The sequence below is a fragment of the Hakea prostrata genome, chromosome 1 (assembly GCF_041222555.1).
Source record: "Hakea prostrata isolate BN-2017 chromosome 1, UWA_Hpros_2, whole genome shotgun sequence".
Classification (NCBI taxonomy): Eukaryota; Viridiplantae; Streptophyta; class Magnoliopsida; order Proteales; family Proteaceae; genus Hakea; species Hakea prostrata.
The window spans coordinates 27098627-27121304 of NC_142600.1; the positions used below are offsets into that span (position 1 = coordinate 27098627).

At 41.8% G+C, this 22678-nt stretch overlaps 2 protein-coding genes across 2 annotated transcripts; one reads left to right on the forward strand and one right to left on the reverse strand.

Moving 5' to 3' along the window:
- Positions 1-556: 556 nt before the first annotated feature.
- Positions 557-2824, reverse strand: LOC149028548 (putative F-box protein At5g55150). The gene is made up of 2 exons (XM_089155499.1): positions 2665-2824; positions 557-1760 (listed from the first exon to the last, which is right to left on the reverse strand). Exon 2 carries the CDS (start codon positions 1712-1714, stop codon positions 557-559), a length of 1158 nt encoding a protein of 385 aa, XP_089011625.1. The 5' UTR covers positions 1715-1760; positions 2665-2824.
- Positions 2825-11948: 9124 nt separating this feature from the next.
- Positions 11949-13999, forward strand: LOC149028549 (uncharacterized). The gene is made up of 2 exons (XM_089155610.1): positions 11949-12101; positions 13199-13999. The coding sequence occupies exons 1-2, from the start codon at positions 11949-11951 to the stop codon at positions 13997-13999; spliced, it is 954 nt and encodes a 317-aa protein (XP_089011736.1).
- The last annotated feature ends 8679 nt before the right edge of the window (positions 14000-22678 follow it).

Sequence of the window (22678 nt, forward strand, 5' to 3'; positions counted from 1 at the left end):
GATGCCATTATAATTTAAAGTGTCACCCCATACTAAACGGTCATGTTACATTCTGTCATACAGGTATTTTAACATGTACATTATAGTAGCGACTACTCCACACAACACATGAATACACACATGATAGAGACAAGGAAGGAGTATATTTGGAGCTCCATTTGAAACTTTATAGATAATTCATTTTCTGAGTAACATATCCTTGGTAGTGGTAGCCTTTAAATCAATACCATCTTGAGATCAACACAAATAGAAATTCACGAATAAAACAATTTAAACCCATTCCGCAATACTCCTGAACAATAACACTTTACCGAACAAAGCTCTATAAGCCTATTACTAAGTTAAAGAGAGATTCATGAAAACAAATATTGAAATTCTTCAATTGTATCTAGTCGATACCGCAAGAGATCCATGAAACAAAATAATTTAAATTCTTCGACACTATTCATGGAAAACAACACCTTCAAAATAATTTAAATTCTTCAACTTGTTATTAGTTTATTACTATGTTACATAGAGCAATTATAATCATGTAACAAATTCAAAAACAACCAATTTACCTCTCCTGAGAAGGACAAATCCAAATAGGAGGACAAATAATAGAAAACATGTCAGGCCCAACATAGTGATTATCGAACTCCTCTTTGTCAACTCGATACAATCCCATGTCACCACCACTACCAAAAGCTTTCCTCTTTTTACCACTATCATCGGTATCAGTGTAGTAGATGGTATTGGGTTCGCATCCCAAATGATTGGAGGGGGAGAGGGAGAAGGAGGAATTATGACCCACAAACATTGTATGGTTGTCTAGGCTCTCCATCTCCTCTGTCCACTCCTTGCTAACAAAATTGAACCTGTAAACTTCAAAACCATCTGTTTCATAGACGTAAGTCCCCCTATACTCGGTTGTATCACCGCCAAAAAAAATATTCTTTGCAACCATAAACAATTCTCCTTCTGACTCAACAAGATAAAATTGAGCACAAATGTCTATACCCTTTGGTGCTTCAGCAATTTTTATCGTCTTTGGATCATCGGTAGAAATGTCAACAATCAACAATTCTGCATTATAATTGGTGGCGTAGAATTGACCATTGAAGTAAATCACGTCAACGATGGCTTTACTATTGTGAATAGGAGTCCAAGCTTCCTCTCCCAGTCTCAAGAAGGCTAATTTCCTGAATTCACAACATATTGCCATAACCACGCACCTTTCATCATCTTCTTCCTCACAAGGGATGGTAGTAATACCTAAACAAGTTGGCCTTGAGGATAATATCACCTTCCCCATGAAAAACTGACAGATATCTAGTGGATCACAGGGAACTCTGTATTGTCCAGGAAGTGTTGGCTGAGGTGGAAGCCGAATTTGATCCCGAGAACGAGAGAAGGGATTCAACAAGTGAAACTTCAAATCAAGCCCCAAAGTTATCAACCAGCCATTGGAGGACCAACACTTCCTATCACGAGCCTCAGGCAACTTCAAGTGGTAAACCTTTTTGGTGGAGAGACTGTAGAACCCACGGATGTCACTGTCTTTCTTCTCTGCAAGCATCAGCCAAGGAGCAGCAATACATAAAAGCCATTTCTCGACTACAACTGACCGCCATGGCTGGCAAACTGCACCAAAATTCGAGATATCTTCAATTGCTGTAAACCGATCCACAATCAGTCCTAGAATGTCACTACAAAGTTCGGACCAACTCCCCATTCTCTTGTACCATGCAAATAGCAAAGTGACAAATTCACAGTTCGATCTATAGAACCATAAAAGAACAGTATGAGCAAAGTTAGACACAAGACTAAAGCAAATCTTTATTCCGGAAAATAAAACAAAAATGGAAAAATGGAAACCTACATAAACTTCCCAACCAAATACCATACCAAAAGTTACAACTTCCGAATACACTTTTGTTAAGCCATGAAACGGAAACAAGCATAAAGATAACATGACCAAAACATTTTTTATAAATTACAACCCATAAATAAGAAGCTTAAAAGCCATGCAACTCCCAAAAAGATTTATCAATGTAAACTCAATTCTTGGAAATCAAAAACATAACATAGGATTACATCATTCTACATTATCATCAGAGGAAGTTCTCATGAATGGCGGTGTAAGTCATGCATGTAAGAGGGCACAAGTTTCAAGGCTTGAATACAAGTCTCTTTTCCAAATCATGTAAGAAAGCAGTGGAACATCACTGAAGAACTGTGGAATATGATCAACCAGTTTTGAATGGAACTGATGAGAAAAAGAAGAAAAAAAAAAAGGACTTTTGGATCTTCCCTCTGTCCTTCCTTTGTTTAAATTAAAAGTTCAAATTGAGAGTTAAAAAAAAAAAAAAACAGGAAACAGTGATTCATAAACAGCAGCAGGATCCCAAGTTTTGGAGGTTTTTTTTTCTTCCCCTAATGTTGAAAACCCAAGACTAGTTCTGGTGTTAGGTCAGTCCCTGGACAACTTGCAGTCCAGAATGGCCAGAACTCTTAAAACTGTATTTCTGAAACTAATACAGATGAAAAACCAGGGGAGCCGCAACTCGCAAGACTTAAAATCATAGAATAGTAAAGCTGTTAATTAAGATCGAAAGGAAGGGGATTGTCTCAGTACGAAGAGAGAAACCAGCAGTCCTAATTGGGATTTTATCTTTCTTTTACCTTTCCGTGGTGCCGCTGTGTAAATTGCTTAACCAACCGCCGGCGCCGATGTCGCTTGCTCCCGATCTAGAGTTGTACGCCACTGCTTCTCACGGACATCACATAAAGAGGGAGACGAAGGACTGCACTGGGTCTTCCGCTCTTGCGAAGGGATCCTTTTAGTCGGGAAACGATTCTTAAAAACTACGCGAACGATACAACACTATATATATATATATATATATATATATATATATATATATATATATATATATATATATATATATATATATATATATATATAAATTGATATTGTTTCCCATTACGATTCGAATTCCATGGTTTCCTATTTTTACAAGGATTTGGACTCTGAAATAACCCGACTGTCCCAAAGATTCCGTTCTCTTACGTTTTTTTGTTTTTTCTCAATCTTCCTCACAATTCTCACCCAACCTTGAGATCTATAAAGAGGAAATGCTACAAAAAGGAGACACTGATCATTCAAATCTTTCAACAAAAAAAAAAAAGTGATCATTCAAATCAAATTGACATGCGAAAGTATCTCAACTAAACGTCTAAACCTGTCTGTTTCGAAATCTTACCTAAATATGCCGTGAGACCTTATTGTAAATAGACGTTCAGGAATACTATGGTCATCTTCTGGCTTGAGGATTTCGCGTTTTTTTAATCTTTTTTTCAAACAGGTAGTTGATAATATTAGAATGTACAAAAATTATATTCGATAATAAATCTCTGCATCATCACGAACAATATCGGTGAGGATAGAAGATTTCCCCCGGATCAAAATGGATCAACGACGCCTCAAGAAGGAGGCTACCCAAAAACTCCGCACCATAGTTTTATCTCCCGAACATGATGCACGAACACACACTTCGTGAATTGTCGCTGTATGGAAGTGATCTCATGAATGAGTTCTGCAGCGAACCAAGGGGAATGATGAGTTCTACGAATCATCAAGATGGCTTCTTTGGAATCAGATCTGATTTGAACACACTGAATGCCCATATGGGTAGCACGTTGCAAGCCCAATAGAATCGCCGATAACTCCATCAAGAGAATGCGATTTTCTGGGAAGGTGCCAGCCGAAGCAAAGATGACTTTCCCTTTATAGTTGCGTCCTAATACAGGGAAAATCTCGTTGAATCGGGGTCCGTTCTTGGTTCAACACATGGCCCCGGTCAGGGACGACCCGACCGATTTAGGTTCGAACGAACCAGGTTTAAAGATAGCGTGCTAAGGAAGAAACCCTGCAAGTTCAGCAAGTAAGCACACATCCGGGATTCTCAGGATGGATAACCCATCAGGAGACGGTTATCAGCACTCCCGGAAGATGACAATCATGCAAACTTGGATAACTGCCACACTCGCAGCAAAAGATCGTGTGATTAAGGGAAGTTGTCCATCACGCCACTAACGGGTCTAACCGTCAAGATCCAACGGTTACCAGAAGAAAGCTCGAGCGAGTTCAACGGACAGGATTAGAAGGTACACACTATATAAGTCATAACCTACGTAAAAAGTAGGTAACTAAATCGTATTCCCAGTAATCGTATTCATACTTTAGCTCTGCGATTAGCCAGAGCCTTTGTGATCAGTTCATCAACTGACTTAGCCTTTGGAGGTGGACTCCCGACCCCCACAATCGGGTCACATATAACGATTGTTTTGCAAGTCATTCATCAGTGATCTAGGGGCTGAGCAGATTTTGGACGCATCATTTGGCGCCGTCTGTGGGAAACGCTTCAGAAAGTCATGGTTACCAGATCAGCAACAGCAGTTGCAGCGGCTCAATGAGAACTAAGTGTTCGTCCTCCTGACGGGAATAATCCAGATGATATCCCTGAAGGAAGTCGAGCTCGAGAAGTTCGTGAAGATGGAGGACAAGGAGGTAACGATCGATTACACCATCCAAATCCTCTTCAACAACAATTGGATCAAATGCAGCTCCAGTTTCTGAAGATGAACCAGACGCTTCGTATGTTGGTCAAACAAGTGGTGGCTCCACAGGCTCTTGACCAACAGGAGGCAAGAAGACGCGCGGAAGGAGCAGAAATGCTTGTACCTCCGCTATGGAAGAATTCCCCACAAGGAGATAGACAACCAATTGAAGGTCAAAATTATGACCAAAATTTCCAGGGGGATTCCCGAGAGCGAGGCAAAGAACGGAGAACTGGGGAACTACCTAGAAGGAATGATCGGCTTGAACTGTGAAACCCAGCCCTGACTTTGACCCGGAAACCCTGTTGTTTGTAGGTCCGACAACCCGAAGTAAGGCAAGAAGTCAACTTTGGGCCTTTTCTGTAGAAGACTTGATGGCTGGATTGAAATCCATGAGTGTTGATGTCAGTGTTCCATTTATGGAAACTGCACCCTACTGAAGATCTGATTAGTTGATGGACTTGGAGTGCTCTCTGTATTGGTTCGAAGGCATTTCTACCTACTAGGTATGTCACTTTAGGTGTGTGCAAAACCCCTTGATGTTTGGACTTGATCTGAGCCTTCAAATCCACCTTTTGAAGTTGCTGTCCTGATTGGTCGACTCATTGGTCGACTGGACCAATTGGTTCTGATTTTACCAATTAGGTCATGGCTACCCTATTTAAGTCTAATCTCGGGAATACTCCGCCTCATCTGCCTCCTAAGCCTTTGGAACGAGTTAGAACTCCATTCTAATCAATTCCTTTGCATCCTTAGTTGATCTCTCACAAGAACTGAAGTAATCTTCATCCTCCTGCAGCAAAGGTATGTTTACACTCTCTCTTTCTTCTCTATCTCTGATTTTCTTTTCTTTAATCTGTTCTTGGTTGAGATCAGGAAGAAGATGCTGCACTCTTGCAACCATCTATTCCATGATCTCATTCTGTTCTTTGAGATCTATGATCACCATCATGATCTTAACCCTAGCCAGTTGAACCCTTGAAACCCTAACCTTGTATGATCATTCTGAGAATCTTTGGTAACCTCCCATGTGAGGGAAACCTCATGGGCAATAATTATATTAATCTAAACCTGATCATTGAATGTTGTTCTTGTTATTATTGGCTAACAATTTTCTTCCCTTTCATCCTGTGATCTTAACCTTTTTCATGAAAGCCAAAAAGGGTGAAACCCTAGTTTCTTGGATCAAACCAAGAACCCATAGTTTGATCTTGTTAACAACTAATCAATGTGTTTTCCTTACAAGAATTGTAACCTGTCATTCCCTAGTTTCTTTATCCTTGATCATACTATATTTCCTTCATGATCCATGTTTAACCTAACTAGGTTAACTTTTTGGTTCCTAGGTTGTAACTTGGAAACTTGATTTGAGTGGTGGTTTGATGTCCTCTATATACTAGGATGCTACCATTATAGTTTCCCTCTTATTTTGTACCCTTTTGAACCACCAAATTCGGATTCTTTTTCTAAAAATTCTGATTCTTGAAGGCCACTGTCTCTGTTGGTCGACTCATTGGTCGACTGGGTCAGTAGACCAATCAATCGACCAATGAGTACAGCAACCTCATTCTTGGTCTGTTTTGATTGATTTGATATCTTTCCTTCTATGTATCTTTCCTAATATGTTGTATACACTTGTTTAGGACTTTCTTATCAGGTTTAGTCAAGGTCTTACTTGATTCCCTAAGTTCCTTTACGAGTTAGAAGGTAAGGACAGTTATCTCCTTAACTACATAGATTGCATACTCTCTGGTTTCTACTTTATGAAACTATGAGTTTGTTTACTGTTTGTATACTTTATACTTCTGATATACTGCTGTGAGAATAGTAGCACTTGTTACATAGTCTTTTTCATTATTCAAGTTATATGAATTGTTTATTATTGCCTAATCGGATTATGCTCTTACATTCTCTTTTATATGATAAACTGTTGGTTGTGTATGTCATGACTGATCTGAGAATGTGTCTGATTAGGTATGGTGAGGGAATGAGAGGTGTTCTTTTGACACTTCTGTCCTTGGACATTATCGGAAATAGTATGGGATGTTTCCGGGGTTGCCCATCGACACTTTCCCGAATCATTGATTGTCATACCTAGGGCTGTCTAGCAGTGTTTGGCTAGGATGTCCCCGTTATATCAGACCCGATTCGGAAGGGTATTGAGACCGAACGACCAGTGGCAGCAATGGGGATTCACATTCGCTCAAGACCGGTAACCAACCCGTGAGAGGACGGGAATCACATTGTGAGGGCCATTTATTGGAGGGTTGCATATGGCTAGACTTGGGCTCATGGGCGCTTAAGACCGGTAACCAACCTGTGAGAGGACATAAGAGCTTCCCGTTTACCATATGTGGATAACCAATAGGGTTGATGAGTCCGTAGTCCGGGACTATTAGGACTCTAGTGGAAAGGATACCGGAAAGGATCGCCCGGGCCGAGGAATGGAAGTATCTGGACCTGAGTTGATGTAACTAAGTAGATGACTTGCATTGGGCTAGGCTTTTCCCTGACATGCGCCGGTACTTATGCCAAATGGTTTTGTAAGAGAGTGTTGACTTAACCCTCTGCCATGGTTTGTCCTGAGGGATGCTGGACCCACTACCAACAGGAGCCGTATGCGTGACCTACCCAAAGAAGTACGGTGCTATGACTTAAAGCATGTCTGCCATAGAGACCAGCATACATAGAGTTTAGATGCATACATACATTATATGTTTCATATTGCATTGCATCTGGTTATGTTTTGCCACATGTTATTTATGTTGTTATGGATTAACTACCTTACTGAGTTTCTTCGAAACTCATTCCTTTTTGTACAATCTCTTGTTAGACTATTCTAAAGGTATTGATTACTATGACGAACAATACGATGAAGTGCAAGCCGATGAAGCGTACTACACGCAAGGTGTTGGCGACAATCAAGATTACTCTGATGATCCCACAGTTGATCAAGCTGCGTACTACGATTAAAGGCAACGTGGAGTTGGAACATCTCCGTTGGGTTGATGAAGTCCACTATTTTGAAGACGTCATCTATAGGATAGAAGACTCATGAGTTTAGTTTATTTCTTAGTACTATTATTCCAGTTGTTTTTCCTTTTAGATTTATATACTACGTTCCGCTATATTTGTGGAGTGAGTTTCCGCCTCACTTTACTTCTTTTGATATCTTCGGATATCTGGTATCTTTTTCTGCACTCTAATTATATTTTTTTATTCAATTATTGATTTGAACCTTTGTTTATAATATTTAAACCTTGATTATTTCCTGTTTATGATTATGTTATTGTATATGTGGGAGGATGATTTCCTCGATACTTGATCTTCGGGGCTATGGATCACACTCTCGGGTATGCCAGTTAGGGTACTGGCTGGGAGGATGTGACATGAACGGCCACAGACAAGCCAAACCCGAATAGAAACGAGATTGGGCAGAGGAGTACGCACTCACTCGCCAACCTTAAGACGTTCGAGACGAGAAAGCTATCAGACCAGTGGTGGACGTTCAGTCCACATCAGTCAAGAGCTTGTTGATATCAATCAGAGGCTTGGACAGCTTTCCCTAGGAAAGATGACCGATGACATTTACTCGGTCATCAAGAAGACCCCGTTCGTTGAGGCTATAGTCGGGTTTGAGTTTCCTCACAATTTTCGGCGCCCAACTTTTTCCTCGTTTGATGGTTCGGGAGATCCCATCGCCCATATCAGTTATTACCAACAGACTATGGCTGTTGCTAGTAATTCTGATGAAATCTTCTGTAGAGTGTTCGGTTCCTCCTTGACGAGCGCAACACAGAAGTGGTTCTCAAATCTTCCTTCGGGAAGAATTGTTGATTTTGAAGAATTGGTGTGAAAGTTTATCGATCGGTTCCAAAGTGGAATCCACATCAAGAAAACGGAGGAAACTCTATTCACCACTAAGCAAAGGAAAAATGAATCAATTCGGGAATACCTGAAAAGATTCAACAAGGTCACTGTGGAGATTGAGAACCTGGATGAGCAGGTAGCTAAAACCGCTCTGTTCACTAGACTCACAAACCGGAAGCTTCTGGAGTTATTACTTCGGGACATGCCAACCACCTATGCTGAGCTAGTGCAAAGGTGTCAAAAGCAGGCAGAAGTGATCGAGATTATGGATGCACGCCAAGGGGAGACAAAGGCCTCTAATAAAGAACAGGAAGGATCCTGAAAGAAAGCGAAGCCGAGGCAGCCCAATCACGATAGAGCGAGGAAACCTCATTTAGCTTGGAGGCAACGTTCTCCCGATTAAGGAGAGTATACGCCATTGAATGCTCCTCGGTCGGAAATTCTGAATATCATCAAAAATCAAGATATTTTGAAATGGCCATCGAAGGGCATATCCAAGCCAGGAGAATCTAACATGGAGAAGTATTGTCGTTTTCATAAGGATTACGAGCATTACACCAATGAGTGCAGGTATCTAAAGGCTAATATTGATAGATTGATAACTGAGGGACATCTCTCTAGTTTTATCAATGGGCGACGAGCAGAGCCAAGAGTAGTTGTTGATAAAAGAAAACGATCGGGGAGCCGAGATCAACGAGTTGAGGATCCCAAATCAAAGAAGGGAAAGGAAGTGGTTGATGCTAGTTGATCTCCTATCCTAACTATATTTGGAGGGCCCGAACCCGAGTCCCTCCGAAAGCTGAAGGCTAGTCCAAATTCATCAGGAATGGAGAAACGCAAAATCGGAAAAGGCCGAATGGTGAAGGAACGATCACCTTTGATGATGAAGACGAAAGAGGTATATGCACACCTCATGATGATGCCATAGTAATCAAGGTGGAGATTGGACGATGGGAGGTACATAGAGTATTGGTCGATACAAGATCTTCGGTAGATCTTTTGTCTTATGAAGCCTATTGTTGTGAAAAATAACAACGCAAGTGTACGCTGTCGTAACAAGTAATATAATGATAAAAGATTGATCCCTCGAAGACTATTATTAAGTACCAAATTAGTTATACCAATTTTATTTGAGTAAATAATAAGGAAGATAATTATTCTAGACTATAATGCAAATTGAAATTTAAATTGAGATTTATTAATAACTAAAAACCTAGGGGTCAGATTTCACCATAACTAAGCATTCCCACCCTTTTATCCCTCTTTATAATTTGAGAAATATTTTCCTGATTGATAGTCGAGGTTCCCTTCCCTATCCACTAGTCTCTCTCGAGTATTAATAGAAATTCTCTCAATTGCTAACCCACTATATTTCTATGTGGGTTACAACAACTAAGAAATCATTAAATTCTATGGATTCCCATGTAACAACTACACAAACCATGTAAGTATATCTCTATCCTACATGTAATTCATGGCTTTTACTCCAATGAACTAAACACATAAATCCCCTCTCAGTTCATTATGATTAACAAATCAGTTGATTAGTGGCCAATTAATCAAAGGCATGCAGAATAGAAGTAAAAACTCAATCAAAGGAAACAATATTCAAAATTATATTGATGAATTCAAGAGTGGGAATTCAAAGATAGGCTACATCTGATCCCTAGAAAAACTAAATTAATTCATATTCGAAATTAAAAACATTACAAAGGAGTTCAAGAACATTGAAAGAAGATCAAGAAAAACTTATTCCTAAGCTTCAGATCTCCAAAGCCATCCAACGTCTTCTGGTTCGACCTCTCCGCTCCTCCAAAGCTCCAAGAAAGTTCTCTCTGGTGTTCCAAAGCTCCCAAAAACGTCCCTCCCCTTCTGCTGGAGTTTGCTCTCCTTTTATAGATTAATTAAACTCAGAGTTTGAAACAAACTCAGAGTTCCTATCCGACTTAACCAAGGAGTGTTTTGACATATAAATCGGACTAACTTAGAGATCTCCAATGCATAATCCCACCGTTGGATTTGAAGACCAAGAAGTCATGAAACTCTCCTCCAAAATTCGGCTCAATCGGACATCAGATGACCATCCGATGAAGATCTACTAAACAGAGACACTCAAAAACGGGATTCTTCTATCTTTCTTATTTGAATTGGATTCTTTTCCTCTTTTCCCTTCTTTGATCAAATCCTAAATAGGGAATAAAACATAGAAGCATGCAAGGACTCATTCTCTCTATGTTTTTGACTTGAGGTAGGACTCTTGCAATAATATCCAGATTTGATTGATAATTTCCTACACGTAAAAGTAATAAATCTTGATTAGAATTTGTTAGGAAATATATAAAATCACCAAAATTATAGAAATTAAAGGAAAGGGTGCAACATATTCAATTTCAAATCATATTAGGGTAAATTGATATTAAACAATTGTAAATACATGGAAATATAGTAAATTAATCATATAAAATAATATGCATGAAATCAACTTATCACCTCTCAGAAACTGAAAGTCACGAATGACTTGATGGAGCCATCGTCCACACACTTATATGGTTTTGTTGGGTCATCGGCCATAGCTGAAGGGTCAGTTCAATTGGACCTCTTGGTTGGAAATTTTCCCAAAGAAATTACTATTCAGGTGAATTTCTTGGTAGTTCGGGAGCTTCCGGCTTATAATGTCATTCTTGGCAGGCCATCCCTAACAAAGCGAGGTGCGGTAGTCTCAGCGAAGCACATGAAGATCAAATTCCCAATTGATAAAGGAATTGGTCAAGTATCTTCTTATCAAAGATGGTGCTATGTGGCATATTTGAAGGACAAGGATGGCCCAAAGAAGGCCACGGCATTACCAATTGAGATACGGGATGATCGAAATGAAGATGAAATGCAAAGGCCTGAGCCTGTGGAGAAATTGGAACGAATTCAGCTGGCTCCCGATGATGAAAAAAGAACGACTCATATTGGATCCGAACAACTGGAGGAGTTCAAGTCAGAATTGAAGATTTTTCCTTCGGGAAAATAGGGATGTATTCGCATGGTCTGCTGAGGACATGCCATGAATAGATTGAAAGGTAGCGGAACACAAGCTATGAATAGATTCAAAGGCCAAACCAGTGATCCAAAGGAGAAGAAACTTTTGAATAGAAAAACATGAGGCTATCAGAGGAGAAGTTGAGAAATTGAAGAACTCAAGGTTCATTGAGCCCATTGAATGCCCAACCTGGTTGGCCAATGTGGTAACGGTCAAGAAGGCGAATGGAAAGTGGAGGATGTGTACTGATTACACGGACCTCAACAAATCTTGTCTAAAAGACTGCTATCCCTTGCCTCAAATAGATCTTTTGATAGATGCCACCGCAGGATATGAAACCTTGAGTTTCATGAATGCCTATTCGGGGTACAACCAGATTCTCATGAATCAGGAGGATGAAAAGTTCACTGCTTTCATGACTGATCGTGAAAGCTTCTACTACAAAGTCATGCCGTTCGGCCTGAAGAACGCGAGAGCTACTTGTCAGAGGGTAGTGAACAAGATTTTCAAGGATTTGATCGAAAAGAATATGGAGGCTTATGTGGAAGATATGCTAGTAAAGAGCATGTCACGTTCGGGGCATATTGCTGATCTTGCAGAGGTATTTTCGGTACTACGAAAATACCAAATGAAGCTGAAACCGGAGAAGTGCGCGTTCAGCGTATCCTCAGAAAAATTCTTGGGATTCATGGTATCTCAAAGGGGTATAGAGGCTAACCCAGCCAAAATACAAGCTTTGATTAACATGGAGCCTCCAAAGACCGTTCGGGATGTGCAGTGCTTAACAAGGAGAGTGGCTGCATTGAATCGCTTTATTTCATAGACAGGAGAAAAGTGCCTCCCTTTCTTCAAAGCCTTGAAGAATTTGAAGGGGAATAAGGAGGCACGATGGATTAAAGAATGTCAAAAGGCATTCGAAAGCTTGAAAGACACGCTTGGCAAACCACCCCTCTTATCCCGACCGGAGAAACGCGAAACTTTGCAAGTCTACTTGGCCAAATAACCCTTGGCCGTGAGTGCAGTTCTCGTTCAGGAGAAGGAAAGAAAACAATGGCCAATCTACTACGAAAATACCAAATGAAGCTGAAACCGGAGAAGTGCACGTTCAGCGTATCCTCAGAAAAATTCTTGGGATTCATGGTAACTCAAAGGGGTATAGAGGCTAACCCAGCCAAAATACAAGCTTTGATTAACATGGAGCCTCCAAAGACCGTTCGGGATGTGCAGTGCTTAACAAGGAGAGTGGCTGCATTGAATCGCTTTATTTCACAGACAGGAGAAAAGTGCCTCCCTTTCTTCAAAGCCTTGAAGAATTTGAAGGGGAATAAGGAGGCACGATGGATTAAAGAATGTCAAAAGGCGTTCGAAAGCTTGAAAGACACGCTTGGCAAACCACCCCTCTTATCCCGACCGGAGAAACGCGAAACTTTGCAAGTCTACTTGGCCAAATAACCCTTGGCCGTGAGTGCAGTTCTCGTTCAGGAGAAGGAAAGAAAACAATGGCCAATCTATTATGTTAGCCATTTGCATATTTCAGAAACAAGATATTCACAAATTGAGAAGCAGGCGCTAGCGCTCATGATGGCAGCATAAAAATTAAGGCCATACTTCCATGCACATCCAATAAAGGTATTAACTACTTTTCCTTTGAAAAAAGCTATTTATAAGCCTGATTTGTCTGGAAGAATGGTGGCGTAGTCGGTTGAGCTTGGTGAATTCCAAGTAAATTTCAAACCTCGCACGACAATCAAAGCCCAAGCACTAGTAGATTTTGTTGTAGAGACTACCACTCCGATGGAGGAAGAAACCAAGCTGAGTATCCCAACCATGTGGGAGGTTTACATTGACGGTTTGAGCAATAAGCATGGGGCTGGAGCGGGAGTCTTACTCAAGAGCCCAGCAGGTTTTATCATTCAATATGCCTTGAGGTTTGCCTTTGAAGCAAGCAACAACAAAGCAGAATATGAGGCTTTGATAGCTGGACTCCGTTTGGCTAAGGCCCTGGCAATAGCTGATGTCACTATCTTCAGTGACTCACAACTGATTGTCAATCAAGTGCAAGGAGATAACGGCGTCAACGAGCCTCGATTGCAAAAATATCAGGAGATCGTGTGGGCATTGCGGAAAGAATTCAAAGATCTGAAAGTATGTCAAATCCCGAGGAAGGAAAATACAATGGCGGACGAACTCTCAAGATTGGCTAACGCCAAGGAGAAGACGCTGGAACCATTGATCTACATAGAGGAATTGGCATTCCTGAGCAATCAAGAACAGCAGGTTTCATATATTGAAACCGAACGTTGCTGGATGGATTCGATAGTGGAATACCTTCAGGACAACAAATTGCAAGGAGACGCAAAAGAGGCTAGGATGGTTCGGGTACGAGTATCAAGATTCACAATGCATAATGGAAGGTTATACCGAAGATCTTACGTAGGGCCACTCCTCAGATGCTTGGGCTCTGAAGGATCGAAAGTCGCTTTGGCAGAGGTCTATTAAGGGATTTGTGGGGTGCACATGGGCAGTCGGGCCCTGGCTCACAAAATCCTCAGGCTCGGGCTATACTGGCCAAAGATTTAAGAAGCCGCAATGGAATATGTTCACCGCTGCAACAATTGTCAAATTCATGCAACAATATCAAAAAGGCCTGCAGAAACCCTAACTTCAATTCTTGATCCCATCCCATTTGCAATGTGGGGAATTGATATTATGGGTAAATTCACCAAGGCATCCGACGGAAGGGAATATCTTATTGTGGCAATCGACTGTTTCACAAAGTGGGTAGAAGCAAACCCTCTGGCGACAATCACTGAGAAGAAGGTACGTGGAGAAGTTCGTACTAGAATCTATAATTCATAGGTTCGGGATCCCAAAAATCATTGTTACCGATAACGGTACACAATTCGACAATCCACAGTTCGAGCAGTTCTACAACACTTACCTGATCAAACACCGAATGTCATCAGTGGCATATCCACGGAGTAATGGCCAGGTGGAAGTCACAAACCGAACGCTGCTGGACGAATAAAGAAAAGACTTGAGTCTGACAAAGCTTTATGGGTCGAAGAACTACAAAATGTTCTTTGGGCGTAGCAAACCACGGTTTGAATTCCCACTGGAGAAACTCCCTTCAGATTGGCATACGGATCTAAAGCATTTGCACCTGTAGAAATAATGGTGGGAACACTTCGAGAAAGAGAATTCGAAGAAAAGGCAAATGAACAAGGCTTGCTAGATAACTTGGAGTTGTTGGATGAAGTTCGAACAAAGGCTGTTGCCCGAACTCAACACTACCAATGAAGGATAGCATCACATTATAACTCCCGTGTAAAGCATCGCCAATACCGATCGGGAGATTTGGTTTTAAGGAACACTTTGGCTTCAGACCCGCAACACCAAAAGAAGCTAGATCCCTCATGGGAAGGTCCATATATGATAGTTAAGCCGATCAATTCGGGAGCATACAAGTTAAAGAATATAGCTACTAAGCGCAAACTAGATCGGTTGTGGAATGCAAGGCTTTTGAAAAAAATACTATCCATAGGGATTTAAGATTCTCATTTCTGATGTAGACTCTTCTGCTTATTCAATGAAATTTCCAGTTTCAAACACCAAATCTTTTGATTGGGGGCAGCATATCAGTACTTGAACGATGTTAGTGTTAAATCAAAAGGCTTTGGTTTTAAACCCGAATAAGACCTTCGAACGCCTACAAAAATTCTACGGAATTTATAAAGGTAAAAGGCTTCGATTTAGAACCCGAGTGAGACCATCGAAAGCTTAAAGAATTTTTAAGGAAATTCTTAAGTATGCTAATTACAGGGCATTGCCCAAATAAGACCTCTGAAAGCTTAGAAGAATTTTTAGGAATCTCTAAGTAAAGGCATCGGCTTAAAACCCGAGTGGGACCTTCGAAAGCTTAGAAGAATTCTCAGGAATCTCTAAGTAAAGGCATCGGTTTAAAACCCAAGTGGGACTTTTGAAAGCTTAGAAGAATTCTCAGGAATCTCTAAGTAAAGGCATTGTCTTAAAACCCGAGTGGGACCTTCGAAAGCTTAGAGGAATTCTCAGGAATCCCTAAGTAAAGGCTTCGGTTACTACCGAATAAAATTTTGCACGACTACGGTTCCGATCAACTAAAAGGAAAAATTCTAAGGAATTCTATAGAAAAAGGCCATGGTGAGAAACCCAAACAAAATCTCCAAGCACCGAAGGGGCCAACCTTTATAGTATAAAAAAGCTTTCCTTTGAAAGGATACATGTGAAACAATAGTTGTCAAGGCTAGTTTCTTCATTCTGTCAAAAACAAGAAATTCTGAGTATCATCATCAGTGTTTGCGAAGAGTTCCGTAAGCTTCCATTTGTCGAAGGAGAGTCGAGAAGAAAAACCAACGCAAGATCCCTCATCCTCGGCGATTGCGAAGAGTTCCATAAGCTCCCACCTACAAAAGGTCGGGAGGAACTCCGCAATTCCATACCCTTCGTCTAGCTTTTCTGGGGAGGGCTGCGAAGAGTTCCGTAAGCTTCCCCCGAGTAAAAGCAAGAAGAATAAAGAACGTGAGAAACGACGAACTCTAGGCTTCATCCTCTTTGCCCTTTTCAACCGATGCAGAAGCTTGATCCTTAGCCAGGTTGATGTTCGGGACAAGCTCTTCATAGACCACATCTCTAAAGGGGGACAAAGGAGGAGAATCATCAAGATATAGCATTATATCCAGATCTGGAGTAGGCAGGTCCACCAAGTCTTCAGCCCAGTCGGGAGGGGGGAGTTGCAGCTCTTCAAATACTTCGGGATGATATTGCATCTAGTAAGGAGCCGTATCAAAGTTCGGATTACTCTTCAGGATCGACTTCCAAACTTCATTATGGCCTTCTCGGTAAGCCTGCAAATGATAGATATCCAACATATCATCAAAAGGCTTACTGTGCAAATATTTGAAGATGCAAGCGCTCCGAACTTCAACGGGAATATGTACGGGTTTAGAAAGAGTTGCTTGCCTTTGGAGTTCGATGATCTTCGCTCCAGATTCCTTCAGCTCTCCCGAGAGCTTCTCAACTTCTCGCTCTAAGCTACGAATGCTCCCTTTAGCAACATCTAGAGCCAAGGAAAGCTGCCCGATCTCGGTATTCTTCACCTTGGCCACATCCCAGAGCCTATCCCAAAGGCGTTCAATCTCAACGTCTTTGGCTTTGGCTTCCTCCCGAAGCTTGAAAAGATTGGAATGCAATCTCTCGATCCGAAGGCCTATATACTTCATCATCGGAATGAGGATGTTTTTTCTTAGAAGCAACACCCTTGGTCTCCTGAAAAATTTCCCGATTCTCCTCCATCGGGGTAGGCACAAGATGCACAGGATTTTCCACAACCAAGGGGGATTTGGCCGAAGATGTTGAGCCTTCGGGTAGCACCTCAGGGATCGAGACATCAAAAGAGGGAACCACGTTTTCCTCTTCGGACCGAACGATCTTTTTCTCTGCCGAAGTAATCTTCTTGGCAGCCTTTGCCCGAATGGCATCCGGATTAACCCTTGGAGGCACTGAAAAGGAAGGACAATTATCCTTTTCAAAATACAGGATAAAAAACCCTAGAATCTACAAGGTGATCAAGAGGGAAATCAAAATGAAATGTTGGTCTTCTCCTAAAAACACTTAGAAAGACTCTTCTACGTTAGAAGAAGAGATTCCATGCCAAGATAGTGATTCTAGAGCTTGCTACCTCAAGTAACGAAGCGACAGAACCAATGCCTTGGAACTTCTCAGAGAGAAGAAACCATAAAGTAATAACAAAAGAACAAGAAGAAGGAGAAACTTACTTGTTTAGAGTTTTGTTGCAAATCTTCGGCCGGGAATGCGAAAGCAAAGAGTGGCAAGAAAGGAACTCTCAGACTTCAAGCACTACTACGTTCGCAAAGGATGTAAACAACGTTCAAAGTCCATCGAAGGGGTTTAAATAACCTCAGGAAGTAAGGCGAAAAGGCATGACTCAGTCGAATCAAGGGCCAAGGAAGAGTGACGGTTCAAATACCGATCGACAGATCCAAGATCAATGGATGGAAATCGATGACTCTTCGGATTTGACATAAAAGAGTCAGAGCCGTCGCAAGCTTCCACGTGGAACGTTAGACTCCATTTACGAAGGAGCGCAACTCGAGAAACAAACCATCGCCCATGTGCAACAAATGCAATGGAACGTTATAATTTCTTGGGAAGGTTAACCTAGAAATAAATACGAGAGAACGTTTGGTTTTCTCCAGAAGAATTGTGCTGAACGCACTATTCGCAAAAATCAGACGATATAAAGGATTAAGGAGATTAGGGAAACTTAAAGTTTTCCTAAGCAGGGGCTTCGGGAAACCAAATAAGACCCTCGGACGAAGCATCGGTTTGCACCAAGTGAGACTTCCGAACGATGAAGCATTGATTTACACCGAGTGAGACTTCCCAAGGACAGAGCGTTGGCTTGTCCCGAACACCATTTTCAGTCAAGATTCGGCAAGGCTCCAAAGAGAACATAGGCGATACCCGTCCGAGTCATCGATGAATAAGGCTTTTGCAATTTGGATACTCCCAAAAGGGAATCCCATGAATCAACTATGGCTATAAATGCAAAATTCTAAAGACAATGAATTAAGGACGTTTCATTAAATCATGAAGCAGCCATTGGGGGCCAACCCTTACACACACACCAAAAAAAAAAAAAAAAACTTTCATTCTGGTGCAGGTTTATAGACTGGCGTGGTTGAAGGATCCGCAGCTGAGGCTTGCTCCCGAAGGTTTTGATTTTCGCCGACCGCTTCAATATCAAGAAGAGGCGGAGAGTCACTGAGATATAAATCAAAATTTGGATCGGCTGGATAAGGATCATCATCTTCTTGAGCCCACTCGGGAAGAGGCATTTGAAGCTTCTCAAACACTTCAGAGTGACAAACCGCCTGGTAGGAAGTAGTGTCGAAGGAAAGATCAGTCGAGAGAATGGCCTTCCACACATCATTATGCCCTTCCCGATAAGCTTGAGTGTTGTAGGCGATCATCAAGTTGCTGAAAGGAACACTGTTCAGATATTTACGAACACAGGCTTTCCTAAGATCCTAGGAAAGATGTTTGGGCTTGGAGGGGATGACCATCTTCTGAAGATCTTCTTTTCCTTTGGCCAGAATATCCACCCTCTTGCCGTACTCAGCAGAGATTCCTTCGTGACTCTTTAACTCACAGGTCAAGGAACCAATTCGGCTATTAGCCAGATCAAGATCCTTCTTGAGACGATCAACCTTGGCGTTCTCCTCTTCAAGCACAGCTGCCTCCTTCAATCGGGCAATGTTTGAGTTTGCCATCCTCAGCTGCTCATCATAGTATTGAAGTCGGGAACCGCTGCAACCCACTCGGTTCAGGGCCTCAATTTGTTGGTGAAATTCTCCACGGTGGTCCTAAGAAGATAGATAATTGTCAAAAAATTCTGAAGGATGCCATGATCGATAAATCATTAAACCAGGAAAATCAATTACCTAGAAGAAATGCAGACAAGCGCATCGTCACTAAGGGACTCGAAGGCCTGACGATCGGCTGGCATAAGGCAAAGTGAACTCCATTCGGAGGCCTTCTCAGGATCTTGCATGACCCGATGAGATGCATTCAGAGTCCATTAGGGGAACAGAGATCTCCTCCGATCCTTGGTTCTTTTGTTGCTTCTTCAGGACAGTGGCATCGGTCGGGTCATGCCTCCTTTTGGTTCGGACAAGAGGAGGAATAACTTCTTCTTCCTCGATCGGCTTTTTTCCTTTCCCCGAACCTTCACCCGCAGATCTCAGTATTCTTATACCTTTGGTGGAGGGCTTCGGAGAGGGGGAGGTAGCTTTCTCAGCCTGTGTTATCGGGCAAGGCAATCTTTTCTCTGCAGCCTCAACTGCCTTAATCGTGTTTGCTCGGATAGCATTGGGATTAACTCTTGGAGGCACTGCAAAAAAAAAAGCAAGAGTTAGAGAATTCAATAAAGCCACTCTATGATTAGGAGAAATACAAAAATTAGAAAGCTCACAAGTAGCCAGCCCCCAATATTGAAGGATAGCAGTATATTCCATCTCCAAACCGTGAACCTCTTGGAACCACATAATTGACTTAATCTTTTTGGCAGCAGCTTGTTCGGCGTTATTCAATGGAAGAACGTAGTTAGCCTCGGTATAAGATTCAAGCTGATTCCAACCAATCGGGAAGTTTAAATCTTTCTAGGGCGCTCGGCAGAAAAAATACCGATTACGCCATCCTTTGTGGTTAGAAGGACAGGTACCCTTGGCTAGGATACTGCCCGACCATCCAAGCTCGGTCTTGTTATGCTTTGATAGTAAAAACCAACCCAGAGGGTTGGATTGAGACAGAGCATGAAAATGTACAAAAAGAGCAAAAGAAGGTTTAATGCTAAGCTCACAGCATAAACCAAGAAAGCCAACGATATAACGCCAGCTATTGGGGAGAAACATTCCAGGACAAATCTCCCAGTGGTTCAAAACTGCAGAAAACAAAGGATTGAAAAAGGGAAACCGAACCCCACTTTCTAGGGTATCCAAGTACAACAAAAATTCATCAGGGGGATGCGAATTGGCCCTCTCATCGGGATTGGGAATTCGAAGAAGATAGTCAGGAGGAAAATCAAAGTGTTCAGTTGCCGAAGTCAATTCGGCTTCGGTATATTCAGAGACAAAGAAGCTTGGTCCTTGCTTAGGTCTATTAGATTGCTGAGGGGCCTTGGCGGCCGCCTTCGAAGTTTTAGATGATCTGGAATAGGGAGGTAGGGTTGGAACCTCAATCTCTTTCTTCTGGCTCACCTCTTCAAATTCACGCCAAACATCAGTTAAATTTTGCCCCTCATTACCCGATTGTTCAACAAAGACGAAGACAGTAGCCTCGTCACCGGAATCGCCCTGACCGGCGTTACATTCAAAAGAACCCTCGTCAGAAGTTCTATTGCTTCCCAATGCAAGGAAAGTTTGGTTTTGGTTCTTAAATCAGAAAGAAAATGAGTATGAAAGCGAAAGGAGTAATTAAAGTAAGTAAAGAAGGCAGGAGAGTCAATGAACTTACTTGTTCACCGGAGTAGAAAGCTTGAGAGCAAGGAGACTGGTAGGGTGCAGAGAAGACGACAACAAGTTTCAAATTGTAGACAAGAGAATGAAATTTGGAAAAAGTAACGAATGGCTTTTAAATAAGCAAGTCAACAAGTAAGTGTATGGTCAGGATCAGTCCAGATCAACGATCGTGATTAGGAGACGTTTCAAAAAAGTGTAAATGAATTGAATTAGAGTTGACATTTTGAAGAACCGTCGTTTCGAGTTAAAAACAATGATGATTTCGGCTGTGACAGACAAGTGGCGACTCCCACGTGAAAGCCGAAGACGTTTGAGTAACTCGAGGAAAACGATGACACAGCAACAATAAATGCGACTTGACATTCAAAAGGGCAAGCAATCGTTCGGATTCCTTGTCCGGTATCCATGTTCGATTTAAACCAAACCAAGCCCTCGGCGTTCCCGAACGCTTGGCCTGGGGGGCTCGTGATACGGGGAAAATATCGTTGAACCGGGTTCGTTCTTGGTTCAACCCATGGCCCCGGTCGAGACGACCCTGAACGATTTAGGTTCGATCGAACTGGGTTTAAAGATAGCATGCTAAGGAAGAAACCCTACACGTTCAACAGGTAAGCACACGTTCGGGATTTTTGGGATGGATAACCCATCAGGAGATGGTTATCAACACTCGTAGAAGATAACGATCGTGCAAACTTGGATAACTGTCTCACCCGCAGCAAAAGATCTTGTGATTAAGGGAAGTTGTCCATCACCCCACTAACGGGTCTAACCGTCAAGATTCGACGGTTACTAGAAGAAAGCTCGAGCGAGTTCAATGGAGAGGATTAGAAGGTACACACTATATAAGTCATAACCTACATAAAAAGAAGGTAACTGAATCGTATTCCCAGGAATCGTATTCATACTTTAGCCTCGCGATTAGCCAGAGCCTTTGTGATCCGTTCATCAACTGACTTAGCCTTCGGAGGTGGACTCCCGACCCCCACAGTCGGGCCACATCTGATGATTGTTTTGCAGGTCATTCATCAACGATCTAGGGAACTCCGCCAGTGTTTTGCTGCCGGTCCCAAGCCCGGGTAAAGGAGGAGGGTTGGTGCGTCAGGTCGGCAGCCGCACCGGAAAAAAATCTAGCCAAACATTTTTTCATGGATTCGACCTTATATGATAAAAACTATGCTAGGGCGTTCCCCGACAAAAGAAGCGATGCGCTACACTATGGCCCGGGTGTAGTGATAAGTGGGCAAGGGTTAGCTAGGGCGTCACCTGTAAGCGACGCGTCGCATCAGCGCCCGGATGTGGTGATAAGTAGGCAAGGGTTCCCGCGCCGTGGACGAGTGCGGGTAAAGAAGCTAGTCCATAAGCGTAGGATTAGATTGGCATCTTGGAACATAGGATCTTTAACTGGTAAGAGCTTAGAAATGATAGATGTTATGAGGAGAAGAAGGATTAATGTAGCTTGCATCCAAGAGACTAGATGGAGGGGTAAAAAAGCCAAAGAGTTGGATGACTTTAAACTTTGGTATACTGGGGATAAAACAAATAAAAATGGAGTGGGTATAATAGTGGATAAAGATTTAAAAAATGATGTGGTGGATGTTAAAAGAGTGGGTGATAGGATTATTGCTATCAAGCTTGTAATGGAGAAAGAGTTCATAAATATAATTTGTGCATATGCACCTCAAGTAGGATTAGATGAAAGTCTAAAGCTAGAATTTTGGGAAAATATGGATGGATTAATGCAAGGAATTCATCAAGGAGAAAAGATTATCATAGGAGGTGATTTAAATGGACATATTGGAAAAGATTAAAGAGGATATGAGAGTGTTCATGGAGGATATGGTTTTGGAGAAAGGAATGAGGAGGGGATTTCAATTTTGGATTTTGCTACTGATTTTGATCTATCTATTATAAATACTTACTTCAAAAAGAGAGATGAACATTTAATTAATTTCAAAAGTGGACAGCATAGAAGCCAAATAGATTTCTTCCTAACTAGAAGGACTGATAGATTGTTGTGCAAGGATTGCAAGGTGAGACCGGGGGAAAGCTTAACTGCACAATATAGACTTGTGGTCTTGGATATGTGCTTAGTCCCAAGAAC

What these genes read in the sequence shown, in the direction of transcription:
- LOC149028548 (XM_089155499.1), bottom strand. Translation starts at nt 1,714, where the DNA reads ATGGGGAGTTGGTCCGAACTTTGTAGTGACATTCTAGGACTGATTGTG.
- LOC149028549 (XM_089155610.1), top strand. Translation starts at nt 11,949, where the DNA reads ATGCCGTTCGGCCTGAAGAACGCGAGAGCTACTTGTCAGAGGGTAGTG. An exon ending in ATATTGCTGATCTTGCAGAG is followed by an intron (nt 12,102 to 13,198) that starts GTATTTTCGGTA and finishes ATGGTGGCGTAG; the next exon opens with TCGGTTGAGCTTGGTGAATT.